General features: G+C 39.4%; 1 protein-coding gene across 2 annotated transcripts in view; it reads right to left on the reverse strand.

The window, feature by feature from the left end:
* The window catches only part of PDE1C (phosphodiesterase 1C), a gene marked incomplete at both ends in the record, with an annotated part of 314,013 nt that overhangs the window by 26,857 nt on the left and 260,082 nt on the right, over positions 1-27,074 (reverse strand). For both annotated transcript variants that reach the window (XM_084282675.1, XM_084282676.1), the window contains 7 exons: positions 4,391-4,465; positions 7,690-7,986; positions 13,745-13,920; positions 14,667-14,787; positions 22,462-22,543; positions 25,465-25,585; positions 26,923-27,024. In XM_084282675.1, coding sequence (XP_084138801.1) covers positions 4,391-4,465; positions 7,690-7,986; positions 13,745-13,920; positions 14,667-14,787; positions 22,462-22,543; positions 25,465-25,585; positions 26,923-27,024 — 974 coding nt within the window. The remainder of the gene's footprint in view (positions 1-4,390; positions 4,466-7,689; positions 7,987-13,744; positions 13,921-14,666; positions 14,788-22,461; positions 22,544-25,464; positions 25,586-26,922; positions 27,025-27,074) is intronic.

Below are 27,074 nucleotides of genomic sequence, written 5' to 3' on the forward strand. Positions count from 1 at the left end.
TATTCCATATTGTATTATATTATTTGCTGTTGCACTGCAGAGAGGAATGTGTTATTGAAACGCAGGGTTATGATCTGACCACGAGGTGGGAGCATTGCTTGTCACACACACCTAGAGCATGTTAGGCTTTCTATGTAACATACTAGCACTACAAGAGATGAGTACAAATATCCCATATATTGCTGTGCTGCAACCTGCAAATTTGCTTGTTACCACTAGAATAAGTTCCCAGGACAAACATAAAAAAAATTAACCTTCTAATTTTCTGTAACTCCTATCTGAGAAAGAATAACAGAATAAAATATATTGTGTTGGTGCCTAAAACAAAGAGTTACACTGAAAAGTTTATATTAACACAACAGAAACTTTTCCCATTAGGGAAAAAAAAAAAAAACGAGGGTAAAGATAAACCATGAAAGTGAAAAAGGAGGAAAATAATTTCCTCTTCTATTGTAAGTTCTGTGAGTAGAAAAAAAATTTGCAGAAATAAAGTTTGTGAATGTAGAGAAAAACAATTATGTGCAACTGCTTCAAATTTTCCACTCAAAGTGATGAAAAGCAACAATTTCACATAGGAAAATTAGGTTTTAAAACCAAAAATGTTTTTTCCACATAGGAAAATTAGGTTTTAAAACCAAAATGGTTTTAAAATGTTCTGTCCCATGGGAAACATTTGATAATGATGTTGATGCTGATGACTTGTGCTGATGATGTCTCTGATAGGACTGTGTCTTTATATGGAAATGGAATACCTGTATCTCTTTTCTTGGAACTGAAGGTAAGGTCAGTACTGAATAACAAGCAGTATGTCCCAGAAAAAAAAAAAAAAAAAAAAAAAAAAAAAAAAAAAAAAAAAAAAAAAAAAAGCCAGTAACAAGAAGTTTAGAGGACTCTAGCCTATGTTTGAGAGACTTGCACAAGTTTATACTGCAATCTAAGGCATGATCACAACTTACACAGCCATCCTCAAGCTAGCTTCAAAGTAGTTGGCTGGGGTACTGATAGACTCAGTTCTGTGAAGCTCTGCCGAGATGCATACATAAATTCCTGGTGTCTCAGAGAGCCTGATCACTGTTTCTGGAGGCATGTACACTTAGCTCTTTGTGGGTAGCTTAAAGCTAACTCAGACACATTGCACCTGTTACTTCAGTGTAGGCATGCCTCTTCAGTTTCTTTGTGTCCACATGGGATGTTTATTCATATTTCCTCAGCCACTTTGTTCCCCACGTAGAAGGATGAATATGCTACAAATGTTTTAGCATGTCTGTATTCCAGTTACAACATATTAAAATAAAATTTTGTATACGCTCAAAAAGTAAATTGGGCACATATCCTGCAAAGATTTATGCACTCTGTAACTGTCTTCCCTAGATGAAGGTGCACAGCAGGACAGAGTGGCTGACTGACCAAAGCTGGATGCAGGGCTCTAGCTGATGCTAATGGATGGTAGAGAGAAGGAAGAAATAGGATGTGATAAATCTACACAAATGGGCACCTGTTTGAACTAAATATCCCTCAGCCACACACTCAGAGGCTGTTGTACCCAAGTATCAGGCTTGGTGCTAGTAAAGCCCAGGCTGAATTTCACCCACATGCAATCTACATGTAGTGGGAGAATTATAATTGTAACTTCTGTCTTTCTAACTCCCCTCTCCCTCCCCTTTCTCTTTATTTTTCTTCTTTTTTTTTTTCTAGCACATGAAAGACCATGTACCAGCTTGTGAGAAAGCACATGTTTAGGTAAACATTTCAGTAGTCTGCAAACAGTTATATATGATCTATGGATAATGTTCCTTTCTCCACATCCCTCATCACATGGCTGGTAAGGAGATTTGCTCTGGAGAGAGCAATGGACAGAAGAGCTTTTATAGTATTTGTCAAAACAGAAGTGCCTCCCTAACTCTTTCCTCTTTAAGGCACATCATTCACAATTTTCCCCCCTTATTTTTGTCAATGAGTTCATTAGTTATAATCTCTCTCTACAGTTTCTGACTTCAAAATATTCAGCCTACAAATTGTCTTTGCTTGGTTACAGTTGCTTATTCACAGTAATCAACTGGTCCCATTGCATTGGTCTTTTCCCTACGGGGATGAGCAGAACATTTCCTTATGGGAGAAAAACAGTCATTAAATAACTAACAGCACACAAAGATTAGCAAATTGGAAGTAAACAAATTCACAACCTCACTCTTGAAGTCAGCATGAAACTCACCTCTTTGTCTTCCAGCCTGACTAAATAGATGCCTCTAATCTTTCCAAAAGCCTGATGCGAGACTTCAAAGCTAACTTGGCCATTAAATTTAGGGATCCCAGGTCTACTTTCCTGGCTAAGCTGATACTCCTGCACCTGCATAGAGAAGCTCCAAGCTTTCTGCATGTACCTCATCCTGCCAGGGCTGCAGTCTTCTAGCACAACCTCTGCTCTGCCATCACCCACTGCAATGGGGTGCCATTCTACCCACTGGTCCTTCTGGGGCCATTATAGTTACATAAGGCAGTGCACATATTCATGAACTCCTGGAGAGCTCTTAATTTCTGCATCCCTGAAGAAAGAATTGTGAAAGGTACTTGTTCAAGACAGTCTTCCTGACAGACACTTATCTAAAGTATGTAAATAATATGACTTTCTAACAATATAATTGAGTTTTCTTAAAGAATTGCTGCTAAGGGAGCTCTGTAAAAATAAAATAAAATAAAATAAAATAAAATAAAATAAAATAAAATAAAATAAAATAAAATAAAATAAAATAAAATAAAATAAAATAAAATAAAATATATTTGTGTGTCTGAAATTAATACGTACTTCTGGATGAATTGTTCTACTTTTTTTTTTTTTGAGTTATCACATTTTCTTCTTATTTGTCATTTTGCTAGAGGAATAAGAATATTAAGTAATTTCTTACAATGAAATATAAGTAAACTTACAAACATTCAGCCTACAAATTATCTTTGCCTGGTTACAATTGTTTACTCAAGGTAATCAACTGGTCCCATTGCATTGGTCTTTTCCCTAAGGAGATGAGAAGAAAATGTCCTTACAAGAGAACAAACAGACATTAAATAGCCAACAGCACGCAAAGACTAGCAAGAGATTTGCGACTTATATCCCAAGTGACAAGATGAGAGGAAATGGCCTCCAGTTGTGCCATGGGAGGTTTAGGTTGGGTATTAGGAGAAATTTCTTTACTGAAAGAGTTGTGCAGCATTGGAATAGGCTGCCCAGGGAAGTGGATGAGTCACCATCCCTGGAAGTCTTCAAGAAATACGTAGGTTTAGAACTTAATAGCATGTTTTAGTGGTGGATTTTAGCACTAGGTTAAAGGTTTTACTACTTGATCTTAGAGGTCTTTACCAAACTGAATGATTCTATAATTCTAAACACAGCACCATTCTAAATTGCAGTGCTTACAATGAGGTTGTTTTTCTTGACCAACAAAATAAAGTACTGAACTATTTATGTTTAGGGATAGCTGTATTTCAGTTGATTTAACTGAGACATATAGAAAGGAAATCTTAGTTCTAACATTTGTTTCCATTTATTTTGCTATCCAATACTTAAGCAATCACTTCAGGAGCAATAAGGGGTCAGATATTGCCTCATAGCCCGGTGGTGCACAGCTGAGGAGGTGCAGAAGAGGAGACCTGCCATAGACTTTATAGCTGTTCTTCTCCTTTGCTGAGGCTACTAAAAGATCTATGGACCTTAACAATAGGCTTAGGGTTATGTGAAATTATTTCCAGATGCCCAAGAAACTGTCCTACAGCTTGGATTGCTTCAGTTCAACAGCACTTTATCAATATTCCTTTCCCATAGCATCCTTAATACGGCCTCTATGCTTATTCCGGTTTGTTTCCCGTAAATGTGGTTCAACAGCACCTGGCAAATTCTCCCTCAGACTATTAAGTCAAGAAAGCTCTGTGATTGTATTAGTGTAATATAACATGCAATCATAAAAAGCAGAGACATTTTGTGCAGGGTTTTTCTTAGGTTTGTGTTTTGCATCCCCCATGCAGCCTGTCTTCACTGAGAGCAGAATTTGGCCCAAAGAAGCTCAGAAAGATAGAACCTCACAAACCCATGTTTCCTATTGAGCAACTGCAGTAATCCAGGATTTTTCTTGAAGGCACTGCAAGAAATTGACTGATAAGGAAGGTGGTTTACTAACAGAGCAACTAAGTAGTGCTAGGCATTTGAAAGAAATAATTTTTAGCCCAGAATGCCCCAATAGTTTCTGTCTCTATGCTCTAATGCTCTAATGGCTGTTTCTGTTAAATCTGTTTCTGGTTACCACACAACTTTTTGGTTTTAGAATAAACTGTGGATGTTTATAAAACAAGAGAATGCGTATAGAAATGGGTGACAAAATGTAATGAAATTTTAAGTCCTTACCATCTGTTTTCTTTGTTTCATTTCCCACATTAGACTGATCATTTTTGTCTGATTTACTGTCTTCCTTTAATTCACCTAGAAAGAAGCAGTAAGAAATACTATAAGCATTATAATGCAGACCATAGTGTATCAATGTCTGTAACCCAATGAAATTGCAATATCAAAAAGAGATGTTCCTTAGGAGAAAGCATCACAATGAACTATGATTAACATATTATCATAGAATAATGCACCAGGCAAACTTTTTCCGAGTCCTACTGAAAATCAAGCTTCACAATTTCCTTTTAAATTTATTCTAACTGTTAACACTGCTAAGTGCACATTCAAACTCATACTTCCTCTGGCTGCATGTAGGCCATTAAACACACGAACACCACCTTCACTTCAAAATCAGGAATCTGAAAAAATATGCTTTTAAAAGACTGAGTAAAAGCCTGTGAGGCTTCACCATAGATCTTTGCATTAAAGAACAACCTTAGATATCCCAAACAGTCCTACATAATTTTGTCACACTTTCTCTTACCAGTTTTCTTTATCCACAGACTCATTTAGGTTGGTCCTTTTATGCTGATAACAGGGAACAGACGAGCATCCTAGTATTGATCACTGGTTTTAGAGTCTGTAGCAAACCAGTAAAGCAAGGTCTTTGGTGTTGCAACTGTTGATGCAGAGTGAAAATGGCTGCTGGAGCTGGGGTATATTTTATGAAGCCAGGAAGGTTAGTCAGAGTCCTTCTCATTTTATATTCTCTTTTAGTCATACAGCAGAGCACATCAGACCTTCCTAGATCATCCCCTCACTGAATGAGAAAGTTTTGTTCCCAAATGCAGGAGCAAATAAAAAATAACTTAAAGGGACAGATCTAGTAGAACAGGGTTCATTTAGCTATTGTGTCTAAACAGCTTCAAATAAGGTCTCCTTCCTTCAGATGTCCAGAGAAGGAATGGCAGCCTGCACAAATGAGAGCAGGCATCCTATACTTCCCCCCAGAAAGGAATAGCAGTAAATTTGTGACCCACACACCAACATGAAAAAGCTGTAATGAGTCTCACCTCAGAATTTTATAAATGTGACTTGTACATTGCATAGGTATATTAAAGTGATGCTTATTCCAGCTGTATTACTATTTTGTTATTATAACTACTTCATGGGCTTTGGATCAAGATTATAGGTATTGATATGTTATAAAGGACCCAATCTGCTTTCAAAACAGTTATGGCAATGAATATTTATTTTTGGAATAGCCCCAGAACCAGAAATTGTAGAGAAGCAAGGTTTCTCTTTTCTACATTGTTCCCTAACCACTGGAATAATTGTTATTCTTGTATGACAGAGAATTGATAACTGTCCAATTAAGTTTTATCATAGTATAACAGAATGGTTTTGAAATCTTAAAATATTTAACAAGATGGAAAAAACATGTCCCGTTCAGTTCTCATTTACAGCCAAAACTTTCATGCTTTTCTTATTAAGGTCACTGTGTGTGAGAGAGAAAAATGTAAGGAGGAAGATGGGACAGACAGCAACTCCTTAGCTAATCATACTGCCACTGACTCAGGCTCCTTTGGAAAGTTTAATCTGAACAGAGATGTATGAGCAGCTCCAAGTAGGTTTGAGGTGTCTGCTTGAAAAAGGTGGCCTGTAAAAGTACATTGTCTTCAGGAAATGAAATGAAACCGTACCTAGCAAAGCACAGAAGTCTCTTGCATTCCCTCCACCGTCATACAGCAGATGGTAATGATAAGCTAATAATGCTTTCTTTAACCATTGGCTATAGAAGTTGCTTGACCCTAAGTGTGTGTAGGCAATGATGATGAACACACGTATATTATTTCCCAGTTTGATGTCTCTGAGAAAGCACAAGGGCAGTGAGTGATGGAGAGAGAGTTCAAACTCCTCTGATGACAAAATTTCTGAACTTTCATTGAATATCTTATTATGAATAGGGGACTTCTGAGTTTTGTAATATCTACCCTGCCATATTGCCAGCAGCAGTGCAAAACGATGATCATAATGATCTTTCTGAAAGGAATTACAAAGGCAGAGAAATAATAAGGTGAATACTTTACAATGAGATATTAACATATAGGCGTAGAATAAAGGAAGCTGTGGTGAACCTAGAGATGTGAATGATAGATTTCATCAGTCTCCAAAGTCTCTGCAGTGATTGTACCTCATAAAGGCCTTCTCCCATAAATTAAGGAGCAGAATTTCTTTTCCTGAGAAAGACACTAATTTTCAGAAATCATTAAAATTCCTTTCAAGCATTTTTGACACCTGCAGCAGAGAGACATTGCAGAAATAGGTACTGTCAAAATCACTAGAGTACACTTAGTCCCTGTATTGTTAGAAGTGTCTAAAACAAAGGATTTCAGAAGCAAAACCTGTTGCAACCTAAAGGGGATTTTGTATGTCCCCAACCTTTTTGTCTCTTTGGGTGGCCCATTCCTAATCACCTGCATAACACTGTCTTAAGAAAAATTCTCATATGTAACAGAGTATGACAGCTTATTTGTCTAAGAGAATGCTTCTGAGTCTGAACGTGTTGCTGTTTTGGGACTGGCTGACACTACCATACTGATGAGAAGATACGTATACTGCCATCTTTTGCTAAAGGCTTAAGGGAGCAGGAGCTGGGGAGAGAAAGACAATGAAAGAGACAACTGATCTGTTCTCATGGGTCTAATCATTTCTTTTAATGTGGTATGCAATTTTCATTTTTTTCAAACTTTCTTTGGGTCTAAAATGCGATTTTTATTTTAACTGGGTGTCAGTTTTCTGACAATGAATCTCAAAGGCTCATGTTTGCCCTAATAGAGTAAGGGAGACATAAATAAAATAGCACTTAAAGTAGAGAATGGGGGGAATGATCTACTGTCCCAAAACATATTTACACCTGAGAATCAGTTAAAAGATAACTTAAATAGGCCTTAAAAAGCATTCATAAGTCCTCCATCTCCTCTTTCAGTTAACCAAGTAGCGAAGCTGTTCTTTGAACCATGACAATTTGTTTCAGCTTTTAAGTGTGTATCAAAACAAGCTGTTTCACTTCCATGAGAAAACGTTGCCCTTTCTGCCAAAAGCACCTGAACAGATATGACGAACCCCAACTTTTATGGAAGAATACTACTTGGGAGTTAATTTACAGTTTCCAATTCCCATATGGAGATACCTACGCCAACTTCTAGGAAAAGGCCCTGGGTCCTGGAACATCCTTTTTTGGGACACCAGTTACACCCATCTCTGAGGTGTGATACTGGTTTTAGGGCTAGATTCAACAGTGGAAGAAGAGAACTCACCATTCTGGACACGCTGTTTCTCTTCTCTCACTGTCTGATGAGAGTCCACCCCCTTATCTGTCCTAGGTGCATTTTTTCCTTGAGAGACTTCTTGTTTGTTCATCCCAGTTTGCTGAGTCCCATTTACACAATTCTCACTGGAATCTGTATTTTTGTTTTCCCCAGGATTTGTTTCTTTGCTGTTCTCTGTCTTTGCTGCTGTCGCATCTTCAGCTGGTTTTTCATCCTTTTCATCTGTTTTCTTTTCATCTGTTCCCTGATGAACACTTTCCTCTGTTTCTTTCTTAGCTTTTTCTTCTGCATCCTCAGCAAAGAGAGAAGCAAAATGAGAAAAGAAATCATGATTATCAGTCAATTTGACAAGAAGGATACAACTTACACATCTAAATCTACTCCAGCTTTATACATGCAAACAAGCTTTACTTAGTTAAGTATACGAATTGGCTTGACAAGGGAAAAAGAGCATAGGAGAATATTTAAGAAAGTACTCTAAAAAAGATATCCCATGTTAGCCTAACTGTATCTCCTGTTCATGACCATTTTTTTAGCATATAAGGTTCCCCTTTGACAAGGCAGTTCCTCAAAATTTTTAAAGACAAATTAAAAGGATCTATCAGCTATGTAAGGCTCTGTGGGCACCAAGGAGATACATCTATCTCCATTCCTAACACACAGGAATTAGTCAAACCACATTTTATCTCATGTTGTACCATGTAAGTCTAAGCTCTTAAAAAGTCTCAGTTCTTCAAAAATCCACTTTTTTCCTGCTTGTCCCAGGTTGCTTCCACTTCCAGCTTCCTAAGCTCTTAGTTTCTGTTTACTGTTATCATTTCTTTCCATCTCTGAACTGTCTTAGCAAAATAATATATTGCTTGCTACCAGTACCTGCTCTGCTATCCCCAAAAGTCTTGCAGTTAAACAGAAATATGCAAAGGTATAAACTCCAAAGCAGGTGTTAAACAACATTCAGGAAAAAAAAAAAAAAAGACAGAAGCCAATTTCTCCCATTCAAGCTACTGTTCTTGTTCATATCCAGATCTTGGGTTCTAGTACAACAGGACACACTTATAACAGAGGTACTACATTTCTTGTGCAGGTCGGGTACAGCAAACCTGCACAGACTCACTTGCAAGCCATAAACTCTGTGTGGTTTCTTGCATTGCTCTGGAAGGCAGGATGCAACCACAGACCCTCAGCACAGTCCTCAAGCTAATAAACATGGCTGGGTGTGCACAGCCTCTGTGGCAGACACTCCATAATTTTCTCCCTCTTTTAAACAATCACTAAAGAATTAATCTGTAAAAGCAACTGCGTAGCTTAGCACACACTCAATTTGGAGTCTTATTCAGCTTCAGAACATATCTGTATCTGTAGTGAGTCTAAGCATTCAGATATGACTGCACTAGACAGCTCAGTATATCTCATATTGCCTGCATTCAAGATTTCAGGGTCTGCAATAGCCCAGCCCACCAGTCAACCCATCATGGACAACCAATTGCACTATATTTGTAATAGGAATCACAGATAGATGTATCTCCTGGTTTCTGAGAGATTGTGTAAGTTGATGAGCAGACAAGCAGATCCTGCAAATCAATGAGTAAATTCTACATCAGTCCAATGGAAGCATTCTTGACACCTACAGGGAAGATGTTTTGGTCCTTACAGGAGCAGTGTCTTAGATACAAAGGAAAAATTACAAAAGAATTTGCAAGTGTCTTCTCAAATTCTTCTGATAAGTGAATCAGAACCAGTTTTGAGAAAAATGTACCAATGGAATACAAGAGAGAAAGGGGGAAAGTCATCTTTATAAGAAATGCCAATCTGTATTTCCTTGCCAGCAGCTAAAGTTAATTAATTTCTAAATGAATAAATTATGGCTCACATGAAAATATAATTAAATTAGATATGAGTCTCCCTCACTTTGTTAATCATTCCTAAAATCTATGGTAGCTGCCATAGATATAGCCCAGCTATGTATGTTTATATTTTCCCTGGAGTCTCACGGTATTTACAATGCTCTCTCTCATTTGAAGATCTGAAAAAAAATCTGCATTTTGCACGTGAACCACAAGAAAAAGCTCAGGAGGCTGGGGCTTGCTACAGAACTGCTGGATCACAGAATCACAGTATCACAGAATTTCTAGGTTGGAAGAGACCTCAAGATCATCGAGTCCAACCTCTGACCTAACACTAACAGTCCCCACTAAACCATATCCCTAAGCTCTACATCTAAATGTCTTTTGAAGACTTCCAGGGATGGTGACTCCACCACTTCCCTGGGCAGCCTGTTCCAATGTCTAACAACCCTTTCAGTAAAGAAGTCCTTCCTAACATCCAACCTAAAACTCCCCTGGCGCAACTTAAGCCCATTCCCCCTCGTCCTGTCACCAGGCACATGGGAGAACAAACCAACCCCCACCTCACTACAGCCTCCTTTAAGGTACCTCTAGAGAGCGATAAGGTCGCCCCTGAGCCTCCTCTTCTCCAGGCTGAACAAGCCCAGCTCCCTCAGCAGCTCCTCGTAGGACTTGTTCTCCAAGCCCCTCACCAGCTTCGTCACCCTTCTCTGGACTCGCTCAAGCACCTCCATGTCCTTCTTGTAGCAAGGGGCCCAAAACTGAACACAGTACTCGAGGTGCGGCCTCACCAGAGCCGAGTACAGAGGGGACAATCACTTCCCTAGACCTGTTGGCCACACTGTTTCTTATGCAAGCCAGGATGCCATTGGCCTTCTTGGCCACCTGAGCACACTGCTGGCTCATATTCAGCCGACTATCCACCATCACTCCCAGGTCCTTCTCTGCCTGGCAGCTCTCCAACCATTCCTCTCCCAGCCTGTAGCTCTGCTTGGGGTTATTGCGCCCCAGGTGCAGGACCCAGCACTTGACATTGTTAAACTTCATGCAGTTGACCTCAGCCCATCGGTGCAGCCTATCCAGATCCTCCTGCAGAGCCTTCCTACCCTCGAGCAGATCGACACACGCACCTAACTTGGTGTCATCTGCGAACTTACTGAGGGTACACTCGATGCCCTTGTCCAGATCATCGATGAAGATATTAAAGAGGACCGGCCCCAGCACCGAGCCCTGGGGGACGCCACTAGTGACTGGCCTCCAACTGGACTTGGCTCCATTCACCACGACTCTTTGGGCCCGGCTATCCAGCCAGTTTCTAACCCAACGAAGCGTGCGCCAGTCCAAGCCAAGAGCAGCCAGTTTCTTGAGGAGAATGCTGTGGGAAACGGCATCAAAAGCCTTGCTGAAGTCAAGGTAGACCACATCCACAGCCTTTCCCTCGTCCACCCAGCGCATCACTTTGTCATAGAAGGAGATCAGGTTCGTGAAGCAGGACCTGCCTTTCATAAACCCATGCTGACTGGGCCTGATGACCTGCTTGCCCTGCAAGTGCCGTGTGATGACTCTCAGGAGGATCTGCTCCATGAGCTTCCCTGGCACTGAGGTCAAACTGATGAGTGCCTCTTGCCAAAATTAGTGTCAGAAAATACTTTATCCACATGGTGCTTTGCACATCAGGGTGTTTGTTTATTCCAGGTTTTAATTTGTATCTATTTAATGAAGATCCTTTAAGCAAAAGAGCTCAGTAATAAACCTACTTACTTTGCCCACACAGTCCAAGACATTTTCTATAAATACCACACTCGGGATAAAATAGCTCACTGATTCACTGATACATCTAGAGACAATGCTATTACCAAAGGGAATACCATATTCTACACATTATATAACAACAAAAATAATAGCAACAGCAATAATAATAATGATGATGATGATAATATTTTTTTCCTTCCCAGTTGCTATTTTCTGTCAATCAACAGTTAAACGCTTTATCTGCCGGCTAATAATAATTCTTATTTTTATATTTGCAGAGCACCTTGATACATTGCTAGACTTTGGTTTGACAGGGGTCAGCAGTTGAAAGTCCTAGTGTATGGAAGACCCTGCTGCATATGGCTCAGATAGGCAAGGCAGCTGGAGGAGGGCTCAGAGACTTGCTGCAAGTCAGGAGCAAGACAGCAGGTGAGCAAAGGTTTTGATGGAAGGGCTCTGGAGTCCAAGAAGAGTTTCTTAGTCCACAGACCATCCAAAAGCATGCTAAGACTTATGTTTATATATATCTTTCAGGATAAAAAAATTAGGCATGCCTGTATTGTTAAATGCACCCAAAAACATAGAAATTATCTGAATGTCTATGAATTCAGATAAAAAGAAGCTGATTATGCTTTCTGAATCTCCTGTCATTTAACCCATAAACTAGGTCTCTGATCAGAGCTATCAGTGATGAAGATTGGTTAAAAAAAGCGAAGTTAATAAACAATTCTGGGCTAAGGGCTGTCAGAAAGGTAAAGATAAAATGCCTTACTTAAGGGTCCCCCATGTCTAATAATGCAGACTAGTGTGTGCTCCACTTTGATGTGAACTAATTGTTTCATAGACTCTATCTTCAGGATCTGCTAGAAGGATTATTTCTTATGAGGTACTTAAAAATAAAACATTTTCCTCTCCAGCTAAAGTATTAATAACCAAACACTTACTGGCAGGGTAATCTGTAAATAAAGAATATGAAATACTTTGTTAAGGCATATTATCAGTAGTAGCATTACTTAAGTAATGTGTGCACATCCACTTGAATCATACCTTGACATTTACATGTACACATTTACAAAAAAAGTCTTTATGCAAAGCAGTCACTGCAAGTGGGTACAAAGCACATTTAAAAGTAAAATATCCAGAACCTATTATGATCTACTCTCTCTATTTGTTTTATTTATTTATTTCCCCATAGGTCTCATTTGCAGGTAGAATTTTTATCTAGTAGATCCTCTGTAGATAAGCAAATATGTACAGCTCATGTTGAAGTGAAATACTTCAAAACAGTTAGCTATATCAGCATCATTCACTTAACACTCATACTTTGATACAGTGACCGTATTAAATGCTTTGCTTATTTGATTAGCTGTAATTTGTTTGGTCCAAAAAGAAAGGTAAAATAGTGAATATCAATTTAAAACCTAAAAAGTATTTAGAAATAACAGATAAGGAGATTTCAAATTATACTTTTGTTTTTATTTTCATAGAATGTCTAGAAAGGCTTTTCCTGAATGGTAAGTTTTAGTCACCCAGGAAAATTTAATTTTGAATATGTGCTTTCCTGTACCTTTAGACAAGCCTTTCAATTGGAGAGGAGCAATCTGCTCTGGCAGATGAAACAATAACAAATAAGCCAAATTTTCCATCAGCTCTAAAGACAGAGCCACATAAAATACTGAAATCAAACTCCTTCTATTTACATGAAATACAACAATTTAATTAAATAACGAGTTCAGTAACATGAATTCAGCTCAGAGGGGACATTGTATCATGAAGAATTTCATAAATAAAAAAAAAAATTAACCAGCAACACATTCTGCTTTCTTTTGTTCTAAAGCTTAAATTACTCAATTTTTTTTTGTTTTTTTTTTGGCTTCCCCCCACGTAGAATAATGATATAGACTGCTGGTCAGATTGCAGACAACACAGCTCTCATATTCTTCTGAAATATCTGCAGTTCTGCACAGATTCATGACATCGTGAGCATATGCAGCATACTTCCTAATTCTTCATCCATGTTATGGGTACAAATATGAAGCCGGATGTGAATCCAGAATATGTTGGCCTTTTCCCCTGAAGTATCGTTCATATTCCTTTCAAACTTAACAGTGAACAATTGATAACCTATCTCTAAAAATGCTTTTACAGCTATTTTTGCACTCACTCTGAGTCTGACTCATGACTTTAGGGGACCTCCCTTACAGTTTCTTCTTTTTCCTCCCATTGTCCAAATCCTCCTCATTATATACACTTACACAGAAGCATATAAGGCACAGATGAGTCACAATATCCCTATCTTTCTGAATTCACTGTACGTTGTTGACCTTGAAAAGCAGATTCTTTCAAACTAACAGTGCTTACTTGGAGAATAATTTGATTGAAGAAGAGCTTGAAGAAGAATAGGTCAAAAGAATTTTTATTCTTTCACTAAGAATTCTGGCTGTTACCTTTGGTGGCTTGCGCTTTCCATTTCTCCCGGTTCTGCTGCACCACCTCAGTCCAGGTGGCTTTAAAACATTTGAAGTCCACAGTGAGTATGGAGCAGTTGAGTGAGGCACTTCCTTCTGACCCAGTGCTCTTGACACTTGATCTTTTAACATCAGAGGGACTAATGCTATTCAGACTGGGACACAACATCACAAAACACAGCAGAAATCAGTAGCTTATACACCCAAATACAGCTAAGAAGAAATCATTACTGTAAGTCTGGATAACTTAACAGAGTCAAACATAAAAAAATAAAGATAAGCTTTAATATGTTCTCTCTCATAGTCCCCTCCTTCCCACCCCAGAGCAATCAATGTTAAAGCAAACAGCACAATCTGAGCCAGTATTGGAAACAAAGGGCAGCTTTTCTATTATTATTTTTGGTATCCAAAGTCCCTTAGAAAAAGAATCACTCAAAGTGTTGCCTAGATTATTTTTGTTGTGCATCTTCACTACCTAAATATTCACTAACCCTAAATGATGTCAGTCAAGTGTGCAGATACTTCCCATTTCTCTTTTGTATTTCTATACTTCTAACATGTAGTAATGAGTGCCTCGCAGCGACACTCACTACCTTCTCTTTGATATTAGTGACTGAGAAAGCACTAAAGTTTACCTGATCTACAAATGGCTACAACCATTTGTGTTTGCTGCCTTTGGAGGCATGGCTTAATTTTATGCCAGCCCCCCTCTTTGCCCTGCCTTGGGCTGGGGTTCCCCTGCAACACAATCACATCACAAGGTGAGCTGTGGTATTTATTGGCAGTGTGGACAACAGGCTTTAAACCACACAGCTGACATACAGTACAGAGGGAAAACCAGGGTAGCTGAGTGCAAGAGCAACAGATGTGGATTGAAGGGAGAGGATGAGTGATAATTTACCTGGAACGCCTGAACCCGGACATGCCAGAGCGGGAAGCTTCATCGATGAGCGGTGTCACAATCTTCTCAGTCATGTCAGTTAGCACAGTAAAAGTGGGCTCCACGATGAAATCAATGAAACCTGATCAGAAATGTAAGCACAGCCAAGCAGGTGAAAGAAGGATTTCTGTGGAGGCACTGCTTCAGTGTTCACAGACAACCTAACCATAATAAATTATACTTCACTGAAAGAGGGACCAGCAAATACTACAAGACAAAAACGGAGTTACATGTCAACCCCTGACCCAGAAGCTTCAGTATAGCAAACAATAAAAGGTACCTCCTTAAACACTGGAAAGAACTTTGCAAATCAGAACACAAACAGATGCATCAGAATTTGTTTCATATGAGGAGTGTGATATTTAAGCCAAATTCTTAACGGATTTGGTTAAAACCCAGTTTGAGAAATGAAATCTCTAAAAGCAGAAAGTTTATATAACAGGAATAATACTGGTAAGCTCTGCTGGTGTGGAGTTGTATACACACTTCCCTTACTGCATATCAGTAGGTTGCTGGGAATATTCTCTTCTCAGTGCTCACCTTGCATATTGTTACTGATTGCTATTCCACCCATTTTTTGACATGAGAAAAAAAAAAAAAAAGGACCAAATCACTTCTACTTCAATATACAGTTTGGCAGAGATGGACACAATTCTGATCTGAATGTTGGGAAGGGCAGACGAGAGGGCCCTGTGGCCACAAACTCAAGAGATGAAAGAAAATCCAAGTTGTGCAGATAAAATGTGAGAGTGAGGGGCCTTCCCACAAATCCTTACTTAGGGCAAGAGCTATTTTTTATGTTCATCTTAACACTTCATTTTGCAAATTTCTTAGTGCTATAGGTAGCCAATGTCCTTAATATCTCTTAAGGTGATTCAGTTCTTTCCCTTCTGGACCTGAAGTATGGTATTGGGCTTTTAGTGGCTACTGATGTGTGAGAACCTGCAGTATTTTTATTTTATTCTACACTGGATGACCACGGCACTGTTACCCATGATGGGAGGAAAAATCATTCAGGCCATGGTTTCCTGTTCTGTGTTAGCTCTGGGGCCTAAAGCACCAATTTTTGCTCTAGTACTATGTATGTCTATGGAACAGACACTACATTGCTAAATTATCTTAATTCTGCCCCGTTTTGCCAGTATGAAACAACCACAAGAGTAAGACATTTCAGTCTTCAACCCCACCCTATGGTGTACTGATTTTTAATAACATTTATTCTTTATTAATTTGAATCTCCCAATGATGCTCATATAGAGTGGTATAAGGGTTAACACTGTCCACATTCCATCATCATTCATACTGAATTCCACCATAAGTCATGCAAACTACAGATTTTTCAGTCCATCCACAGATACTTTACAACTTCATTATCAAATATACTTCTCTAAATTGCTACCATACAGTTTTGAGATTGCTTCCAATTCAACGTGGGGTTTGGCTGAGAATTTTCCATGAAGTTAAAATAGAGTAGTAGATCCTCTAGGAAAAGATTATCAATTTACATTTTTAAAGATTTGGTAATTATTAACTATTAATTAGACATTCCTACAATTAAAATCTCTCTGACTGGATCATGATGTGTTACAGCACACACTGGTGATTCTGGGTGATAACAGAACAGTAAAAGAAGAGACCTCATGGGCCAGGCACCTGCATATTCAGATGCTTTGAGACACACAATAGAGTGCAAAGGAGTTGAACATCCTTCCAGTTCCATTTCTATTGGGTGATTTTTACTATATTTCTAAAATGATGGATAATTAAGTGTATTTTCATGTCTAGCCTGAATAAAGCATAACTTGCAAGTTCTGTATATTCTGTATATTACACAGTATTGTGTAAACTGGGGGGAAAATGTTGTGCAATACCAAACCTTTGGTCTTATCTGAACATCTGAATCATGTTCCTCCATGACCCTGGGACAGTCTTATCTATTCAAACTTATGGAAAAATAATTCCCTTCCTCTCTGAGTGTTAATCAGAAATGCATGCAATATGAAGCCACAACAGGAAACTATGTACTAGATCACAATCCAGATAACCCTAGCAAACTTCATACAATTTTTATAAACATTGGAAATTGTACTAACTGAGAAAAGTATTAAATGTGCCACAGGGACCCTGAGGATACTGAGAATTTTATTTACATGTGGGTGTGTCCGCCTGTCTATACATCTCTTGTATTCTCCATTTTTTTTTTTTTTTTTTTTACTTCTTAATGACCAAAGAAATCCAACCCATCATATCTTATCCATCTTATCACTTCTGCTTGGCAAGTAATACCACTGCCAATTGCTTCATCACCACTAACAACCCTGAGACACGCAAATCTCTGATATCATGTGTATGACTGTCACTAACTTCAGCAATGGAGTGGTGGGATCCAGTTACTGAGATACTTGCCATTCATGCATAAAAACAAAGTCCAGTTTTAAGTGTTAGATCTAAGAAATGAGCTTTCCCTGGGAGAAGTCTTGCATCTCATTAACAAATGCAGGCAGACATTGCACAAGGGACAACAGGTGAACAAACTTGAAGATGTATAACTTTTTATGGTAACACTGAAACAAGGGTAATATAATTATCTCTGTACCGAAGCAGAGTGTGTGTGATATTTCTTCCTCTATAGCCTGAATAAGTTATTCTATTATGTTATCTTTAAATAGGAATTAAAATAAAATTCGGAAACAGTCTGCTATCATAAAAACAGAACTTGGGACTTTATTAGTAATTATGTAACTTAAATCATATTCCCAAGCACAACCACCCCAGTCTCTCTTTTTACCTGAAGACACTGTACTTTAAGTGTGATTTAGTTTGCTAACTAAAAATAAAAAATAAAAAGATCAAGTAATGAACCTGGGTTTTAAAACCTATTGATGCTAATGCTAATGACCTATTCATCAACTTCTTTGTCTATAGAATGAGTGTGGTAAATATTTCTGTATCCTAGTGACTAGGATGATTTTACTAATTAACACATCACATTGAGGAGGTCATTCCAAGCACCTACGCAGAGTTCATTCAATCCACCTAAAAACACCACCACGGCAAACACTGACTAGAGAATAGTTTTCCTAAAGCCCATCTCAAAACAAACAAACCAGAATCATTCATTCATCAGTCTTTATTCAATGTTTTCTGAAGCTGTAATTCTCTTTCTTTCTAGTCAATGGACAAAAATAAAAGGATGCTGCTACATTTATTAGCTGCAAGAGAGGCTGATCTCCCATCAAACAAGCTTGCTACAGTCTGAGATAGACAGAGATGTTTTAACTCCTGATATTCTTGTGTGGAAATACAAGTCTGGGCCTGGTTTTGTTTCCAAACTCTGTGCCTCTCCTACTCCGGTCAGCAGCCTGACTTCTGGACAGAGAAATCTCCTGTCTTCTGTACCTCACTGGGGTACAGAAATATGTAATTCAACCATTTTACTGAAGAAGAAAAAATATGATCAACCAGTCATTAGCATTAGTTGGTTTTAAATCAAGGTTCGTTATTTTATGTTTGTTTTTTAAATTATGAGTTTAAATACTGAACAATTTCTTTACAAATTTAAGCAACAAATGAATGAGACATTCTTTCTTTTGAGGAAATTTTGGTTGTTCAATTGCTCCATTTTCATGGAAAGAGTGCATACAGCAAAGCCTTCTGTCTTCATTTGAGAAGAACTTTCTTAAATAAAAATGCTTGCCCATTGCCCAATTGACCATTGAGCAACAAACAAGCAACTACAAACTCGCCAAGCCCCCAGAACAAGATTTCTAGGATCTGCCCTTTTCAGAGCCAAAAGCACCATTTCATTTCACAAAGGACAGATTGTTTTTATTTGTAGAAATTCAAGGCTGCTTGCTACAGATAATGGCATGATTTCGAATTCAAGAGGAACTTTTACAAAGAAATGCAGTAATTATTATTCCAGGGAACAATCTGTTCAGGCTATTAATCTGATAAATAAATGAATAAGCACAGATTATTTCTCTGAGAATCTGGCCTACAACTTTGAAAGCCTTACCTCAGCGGATAGGCAGAAAATGTAAGAGTTTTTGATTTAATAAAAGAGATGTTACAGAAAGATAATGCCAATATATTTAGCAGGCTGAGAAATTAAAACTTTATAATGTTAGAAAGTAAGATTTATAGGCAGTGCCCTATTAATGTTAATGGATGACAAAACTGCACAAACTGAGTATAGTGACAATATTTAACTATATATATCTCTCTTTACAAACTGATGGAGTGCCTCTTTTATAAGTGTAATTATCTTGGTGATGGTTTATTTCATCCTCAGTTTTGCAGTGGCTTCACAGAATCACATAATCATCTAGGTTGGAAGAGACCTCTAAGATCACCTAGTCCAACCTCTGACCTAACACTAACAAGTCTTCCACTAAACCATATCACTAAGCTCCACATCTAAATGTCTCTTAAACACTTCCAGGGATGGTGACTCCACCACTTCCCTGGGCAGCCCATTCCAATGCCTAACAACCCTTTCAGTAAAGAAGTTCTTCCTAACATCTAACCTAAAACTCCCCTGGCTCAACTTAAGCCCATTCCCCCTCGTCCTGTCACCAGGCACGTGGGAGAACAGGCCAACCCCCACCTCGCTACAGCCTCCTTTAAGGTACCTCTAGAGAGAGCAATAAGGTCGCCCCTGAGCCTCCTCTTCTCCAGGCTGAAAAAGCCCAGCTCCCTCAGCAGCTCCTCGTAGGACTTGTTCTCCAGGCCCCTCATCAGCTTTGTTGCCCCTCTCTGGACTCGCTCAAGCACCTCGATGTCCTTCTTGTAGCGAGGGGCCCAAAACTGAACACAGTACTCGAGGTGCGGCCTCACCAGAGCCGAGTACAGAGGGGACAATCACTTCCCTAGACCTGTTGGCCACACTGCTTCTTATGCAAGCCAGGATGCCGTTGGCCTTCTTGGCCACCTGAGCACACTGCTGGCTCATATTCAGCTGATTATCCACCAATACTCCCAGGTCCTTCTCTGCCAGGCAGCTTTCCAACCACTCATCTCCCAGCCTGTAGCTCTGCTTGGGGTTGTTGTGCCCCAGGTGGAGGACCCGGCACTTGGCCTTGTTGAACTTCATGCAGTTGACCTCAGCCCATCGGTGCAGCCTATCCAGATCCTCCTGCAGAGCCTTCCTACCCTCGAGCAGATCGACACACGCACCTAACTTGGTGTCATCTTCAAACTTACTGAGGGTGCACTCGATCCCCTTGACACAAGGTGCATCGGTGTAGAAGTTTCTTGGTTCTCCTGGCCTTCCAGACAAAGAAGCATAACAGAAGAGAACAAGGCAAATAGTATTCCAAGTACACTGCAACCATACACCAGGATGTGGAAGGGGCTGCATGGGAAGCACAGCTCCTCTTCTCTGTAAGGAGTGAGGGACATAACTGAAAGCTGCTAGAACCAGTATGAAAGAGATGTCTCTACATGCCCTTTCCTCCACATGAGCCAGAAGAAGAGGGATTGTCTTCTCCCATAGCACAGCAGCTGGTATAGTCTGCCCAGACGTCCTCAATATGGGTTTTAACCGAGACTAACTCTCAAAGTTTGCTGCTGCTTCCCTCCACAGAGCTCACTACAAAACACAAATTACCTCAGCAGTTGCATTGTGCTGTACACTTATACCCACTTTTTTGGGTTACTGTTAGGAAGGGGTACGCTCTTACACGTTTGGCAACTAAGCTAGGCCTGTGCAGGGCTTTTCAAGTTCAGATTCTTGGCTGAACTGCCTAAACTTTTAGAGCCACAAAAATCTGGGATGGAGTCCCCTCAGAGAATGGCTTGCCTAACAGCAACAATGAAATAATTTTAAACAAACAAACAACAACAACAAAAAAAAAACAGCTCTGAGGCACAGATGTGCATCTGAGCTTTCTTAAGTTTGGGAATATCTTTGTTTTATTCTTTGGCCAGCTCTTTACAGCTCAGGAGACAGCTGAGAAATTTCATACTTCAAATTTTTTGTTTGTTTCCATTGAATACATTTACTTTCTTCCTGCTTCTGGACTCAGTTCCTTCATTTTTAGGGTCAGCATTATATTTCTCTTGTTCTGCTTCATACTCTATTCTCCAGTCAAGGTTTGATCACATTCTTCTCCTCTCTATTTCACTTGCTTTCTGGGTATAACAATCTACCCACAAATCCACCTTTTCTTTTGGAAAATTTTTCTTTTTATGCTCCCAGCCTGCTGAACGTATTTACTTCACTTAACTCCTCTTGACATGTCCCCAGATATCAGACTTGTTGCCATATCCTCCCACTTTTCACTCAATAATTGGAGGAAACAGTAGGGTAGAGTGAACCCTCAGTGAATTCTCAGATGACACAAAACACGGGGGACTGGATGACTCACCAGAGGGCCATGCAGCCATCCAGAGGGGCCTTGACAGGCTGGAGAAGGGGGCTGGCAAAAATCTCATGAAGTGCAATAGGGAGAAGTGCAAAGTCCTACACCTGGGGAAGAACAACCCCAGGCTCCAGTATGCACTGAGGGCCACACAACTTGAAAGCAGCTTTGCAGAAAAGGACCTAGAATACCTGGTAGACACCAGGTTGAACACAAATCAGCAATGTGCCCTTGCTGCTATGAAGGCTAAGGGTAGTCTTGGCTGCATTAGGTTGTATTGTCAGCAGGTCAAGAGAGGTGATCCTTCCCCTCTAATCAGCATTGGTGAGGCTGCACCTGGAGTACCGTGTCCAGTTGTGGGGCCTCCAGTACAAGAGAGACCTGGACATAATGGAAAGAGTCCAAAGGAGGGCCACCAAGATAATCAAGGGACTGAAGCACCCCTGCTATGAGGAGAGGCTGAGACAGTTGAGACTGTTGAGCCTGGAGAAGAGGAGGCTCGGGGAGATTTTATCTATGCCTATAAGCATCTGAAGGAAGGGTGCAAAGAGGATGGAGCCAGGCTCTTGCCAGTGGTGCCCAATGCTAGGACAAGAGGCAATGGGCACACACAGGAACATGAGACATTCTGTCTGAACATCAAGAAGCACTTCTTTATTGTGCAGGTGATGGAACACTGGCACAGGTTGCTCACAGAGATTGTAAAGTCTCCCTCTTTGGAAATCTTTAGAAGTCATGTGGACATGGTCCCAGGCAACCCTCTCTAGGTGTCTTTGCTTGATCAGGAGGGTTGGATCAGATGACCTCCAGAGGTCTTTTCCAGTCTTTACCATTCTCTGATTCTCTGACTCTGTGAGAGGTAGACAAAGCACTACCAGTGAGTCTGTAAAAAGATATCTGCTTCTGAATGGATGGAGTTGAAAAAGGTTTGCTGTTTGCTTCGCTTCAGTACAAAATATTGGTTGGCTTGGAGCAATTGGAGTGAAAAAGTGGAAGGAATAAACGAAATTTTAAAAAAGCAATAGTTTTTGCCCAGGTCATCAAAAGGGCTGATAATAGGTTTCCACATCCACTAACGATACTCATATCATAACATGTTGCCATGCACACCTCTTATCCACAGCTCAGAAAACCACAGAGTAGTGTCGTAACTGGGCACTGCAGTCAGCCCTGCAGTCAGATCAGAGATAACTCATTTACTGCATAGATCCATCACCATAAATTTAATGTCTCCTCAGCTTTGAACTGTTGATCTGGAGAAAATAACACCATTGCACTTTATTATTTCCTCTCTTTAACCTCGTTTCAAATGATCACTGTGATCTTAGCCCCACAGGGAAGAATAAGTTTTGTTTGTTGAAGAATCTTAGGATGAACCAAAAGGGACATACCTATTTGAGACTGAGCAACCATCGTAGACTTGCGGTCACACAATGGAGAGAAAGGAAGCCCTAGTTCTGCTTCTTTGTCACCCTGGAGAAACAAAATTGAGAATAAATTAGAACTAGACAAGACACGCTGAACTTTGATATCTTAGGTCATTGCTGTAAAAGCCACACATTTTACTTTCTCTAGTGAAGTGGGTTTTGTATATGTGTGTATGTTTCTTAAACACAAATTATTCGTGGACAATTGAGTCTGGCTGGAAAAGTAGCTGTACAAGGAGAAGTTTGTAAATTGAGCATCTTAACTCTACTGAATCTTTCCTCAGAGCTTTCCCTGCTTGTTTGGTACTTCCATGAACCAATTAAACACCCACTTGAGCACAAAAACACTTCTCACTGTAGCTCTCTGGAGAACACAGCAAAACTCACTTCTTGGAACAAACCTTTCAAGAGAAAACATCAGTGTCAGGATGATCTTTCAGGATTTGCACTTGTTTGTATGCTTTTTTTCATTTTTCAGATAAGGATTTAACTCATAGCTGGCCAAATGCAGATTACTTTTTTTGTTTTTCAGATAAGGATTTCACTCATAGCTGGCCAAATGCAGATTACTTTTTTGTCCAAAGGAAACACTGACATTGTCTGTTATAAATTGCTTTATGCTGAGAGGACACATAGGATGACATAGTTTCAGTAATCCACTGTGAGCATACAAATTTAAATAGCTTGTTAAATGTATACTTATATATATATATATATATATATATATATATATATATACACTAGAGAATCAATTCCTTAAATCAGCAGCTCACTTTAACTGTGCTGAAGTTCATGCCAGTGTTCTGAGAATAACTTCTGTAGGTATAAGAAGTGTCTTTTCTTTGTTGTTAATATAACATACATGAAATGGTGGAATAAATTCTGTTAGAATTTTGGGTGAAACAATAATTTTCTTCCACTGTGGCACAATTCTGCTTTATGTTAGGAGTCCAACGTTCAAAATTCAAGGTAAAACAGAAACTAAACACAAATACAGTTCAAAGTAACCTTCCATTACTTTGTCTGCCATGTCTCTCAGGAAAGAATTTTTCAATGCCAGCTCTTACCTAATCATAGGTCTTCTCTCACTCCTAATTCTGTTGCCTAATTCTATTTAGCAGGGAGCCCCTAGCTGCCTTCCTGACTGCTCAAAGAGATACTTGACTTCTAAGCTGTTTGGGCAGATCCCTCATGGCTGGCTAAATTGCATAAGTAAAACACACAAGATGTTTCCTTTGAGACATGCTCACTGTAGCTGCTGAATATATATATATAAAAGTATTCAGAAGCAGCATTCACACTTACAGCACAGTTGGTTCATGTAGGAAGACCTGTGTCACATCACAGAATACTTGGAAACCAACAGGGCTGGGGAACTGAACTGACATGGTTTAAGCGAGGCTTTATGTCTCATAAAGCACAGAACAGAAAGGATGGGAAATAATCTGCACTTAAAGAGCGTAAGAAAATAAATACCTGAACTGAAGCCAGTCCAACTTCTTAGTCCCATGGTCCCCTCTAGCTAGTGGCAATTTTTAGCTTGTATGCAGAAAAGAGTGTGTGTTGCTCTTCTGCTGTCAGGTAGGGATGCATTTATTTACCTACTATTACATAACTTCAATGAACCTAAGTCTACACTTCATGGTAAGTTTAAGGGTTTTCCTAAAAAGGGAGTTAATGCTGCGTCTTAATTTGGAACTAGAATGCAAGTTTTACATAAAGCTTTATCTAAATGTGAAGACATTTGTCATTCAAAAACAACATAAGATTTGTTGGCTGAAAGAAAATTATCCCTGTGAAAACATAAAATAATAATTTTGTCTTTATTACACTTGTAAAGCAGATCCAAACTTGGGCTTTTGTGATCTTACATTTAGCTAATCTTAATTCCCTTACCAATCTTTAGGGCACTCAGCAATGGTATATTTTATCAAATTTAGTACCCTTCTGAGCTAAAATAGAAGAATAAACATGGGACAAAAGAATAAACATGCCCAGAGGTAAAGTCTTCCCTAAAATGTATGTGAAGATCATCCTCTTTACATGAGTCTCCCATGTGACAATGCAGGGACAGCTGAAGGCATGATTTACCTACTTCCACCTAGTAAACCCATTCTTGGTTTGAAAAACAAATTAAAGGATTCGTTTCAAAGCAATTTTTTGCAATATCCTTATTAAGAAGGCATTCCCACAATGCCTTTAAAAGCAGATACCATTTTAAAAACTTGTTAAAACTTTTTAAAAATTGGCTTTTTTTCAGATTTACTATAAAACATGAAGTTATTGAACTTTGGAGGGAAGTAAACCACTTAATTTTCTGCTTAGTTTACTAATTCATATTGGGGAAAAGTATCACATACATTCCTAAGCACTCCGTTTAGTTTTACTTTTTTTTTTTTTTTTTAAAGGCAGCTATTTACATGCTTTCATTTAGCCACTTGGGGAGCTTATAACTATCACATAGAGCTTAATGATTCATCTAGATTTGTGAGTCTGTCAGTCAGAGGTCCACTATGAGATATAAACTGGGGCAATTCACCTCATGTAAAGGGCAATGGATTTTTCACATTTACCCCAAAAATACAGGTATAGCTCTATAAAGTACAGTTACCTGAATCTGTTTTCTAGGGTTTTACAGCTAAGCAGAACATCATATATTCTGTCTTTTGCTATTTAGAAACACATACTGAACCTATAAAAGTAATTAGCCTGGTTTAGCTTCCCAAGTCAGAATTTCTACTAGGCAGACAATGCCTTTATCTGTAGGCAGTGTATCAGACACTAGCTTCCCAAGAATCTTAATAGGCAGTGCTACTGGTGCCAGACAAAAAAGCTTCACATCACTTAGAAGGTTCTTGAGAAAATCAGAGAAGGAAAAGATCTGTGTTCAAATTTTCCTACTTCCTTGCCCAACACTACATATTCTCTCTGAGCTGCCAAAACACAGAGGAAATTCCCCAGCTTTACCTGTCTGAAGAACTCCTCTAGCAGAGACATGGTCCAACGATGATGGAGGTCCCAGGCCTTGGCTGGATGACTGATATCTGCTGTATGCAACAACAGTGATAAGGCTTTCGGCTTGTCAATTCTGAAAACCCAAAGGATCAAATAAGTTAATTGCACTTGCAGTGGAGAATGACAACAAAAATCACACGTAAACAGGAAAATGTGGCCATGTTAGTGGAGTGATACCTGTGTTACTAAAACCTGACTACTATGAAAGATTGTCTTATTTCCCCAACATATACCATTCCTGTTGGAACAGAGACATTAAGAAGCGCAACGAGAAACTTTGCTCAGTTTTTCTGAGCTCCTTTCTAGGCTTACTTGCCTGCACAATCAGGCCTGAAGAGCCACTACATTTCCCATTTCATCTGGGCTGCATTTTATGCAGCTCAGAAGATAATTTAATCTCTACCATTTTACTGCAGTAAACAGGATCTGATCTCAGGGACGCTGGTGATTCTACACAGTAACTGGTAGATGTTTCCTTGTTAGAAAACTACTGTGAGGTCAGAAGGTGATTTTTGTGTCTGGTTCCACAGAAGGCAAAAGACTGGCAATTTCTTAAAACTATAACCTGAGAGGCTAGCCCAAGAATCCAGTAAACAATGTTTTCTTTGGATGGGTAGTCTAAGATTTTAACTCTAAATTTTGATTGCCTGATACACCTGGAAGAGCTGTATCTTTTGTGAGGACAAAGTGGCTAGCCACACTCTGGTCTGATATAGGTATAATTCTGGGGGATTCTGTACAGATCTGTGTCTAGAGTGAAAAAAAATACCATCACTCAGAGCTTGATGCAGCGTAAAAGGAGCTTTATGAGAAAAGGCTGTAGACAAAATACTACAGCTCTCACTGTCTTACTAGGAAGAAGAATCATAGAATGGTTTGAGTTGGAAGGTACCAAAGATCATGAAATTCCTACCCCCCTGCCATGGGCAAGGCCTTTCACACAATGCTCCATCTGTTACATTCCAGTCCTTCCCTTGGTGCCTATCAGGTTGTTTTCATCTTGTCTCTGGTTATGGCGCAGGCCCCTTGCAGTGGTGGCATCTGCTACCATCTACACAAGGACAATGCATTAGTTGTATTTCTGCAGATCTTATAACCTTGAGTCATACTCAAGACATAGAGGACACTCAGCTTGATCATGTCCTTGAAGTTACTGTCATATTCAAAGACTCACTACCAGGAAGGCTTATCCCAACCTTTGCAACTTTGGTCCACCAGCACAGACCTGTGTATAGAGGGATGCCAGTCCATTCCTAAGTGAACTGATTCAAAATTCAACAGCATAAACAGAATTTATGTGGACATCAAAGAGAGTGAGGGCCTCTGGAGAGGTGCTTTTGAAGCAAACACAATGGCAAAGCACCAGCTGAAATTCAGCCCCTCACTGCATGGTGTTGTGAAGTGACTCACCCTTCTGGCTGCTGCAAAGCATTCTTCATGGCTTTGATTTGCTGGAAGTGACAGGACATATCAGTGGCTAACACCATCTCAATCACCAGAGCTCTGAACTCCCTTTTGGATGGCGTCATGATGAGAGAAGCAAGGAAAAAGAAACATAAAAA

This window comes from Netta rufina (assembly GCF_964035555.1).
Source record: "Netta rufina genome assembly, chromosome: 2".
NCBI classification, from domain to species: Eukaryota; Metazoa; Chordata; class Aves; order Anseriformes; family Anatidae; genus Netta; species Netta rufina.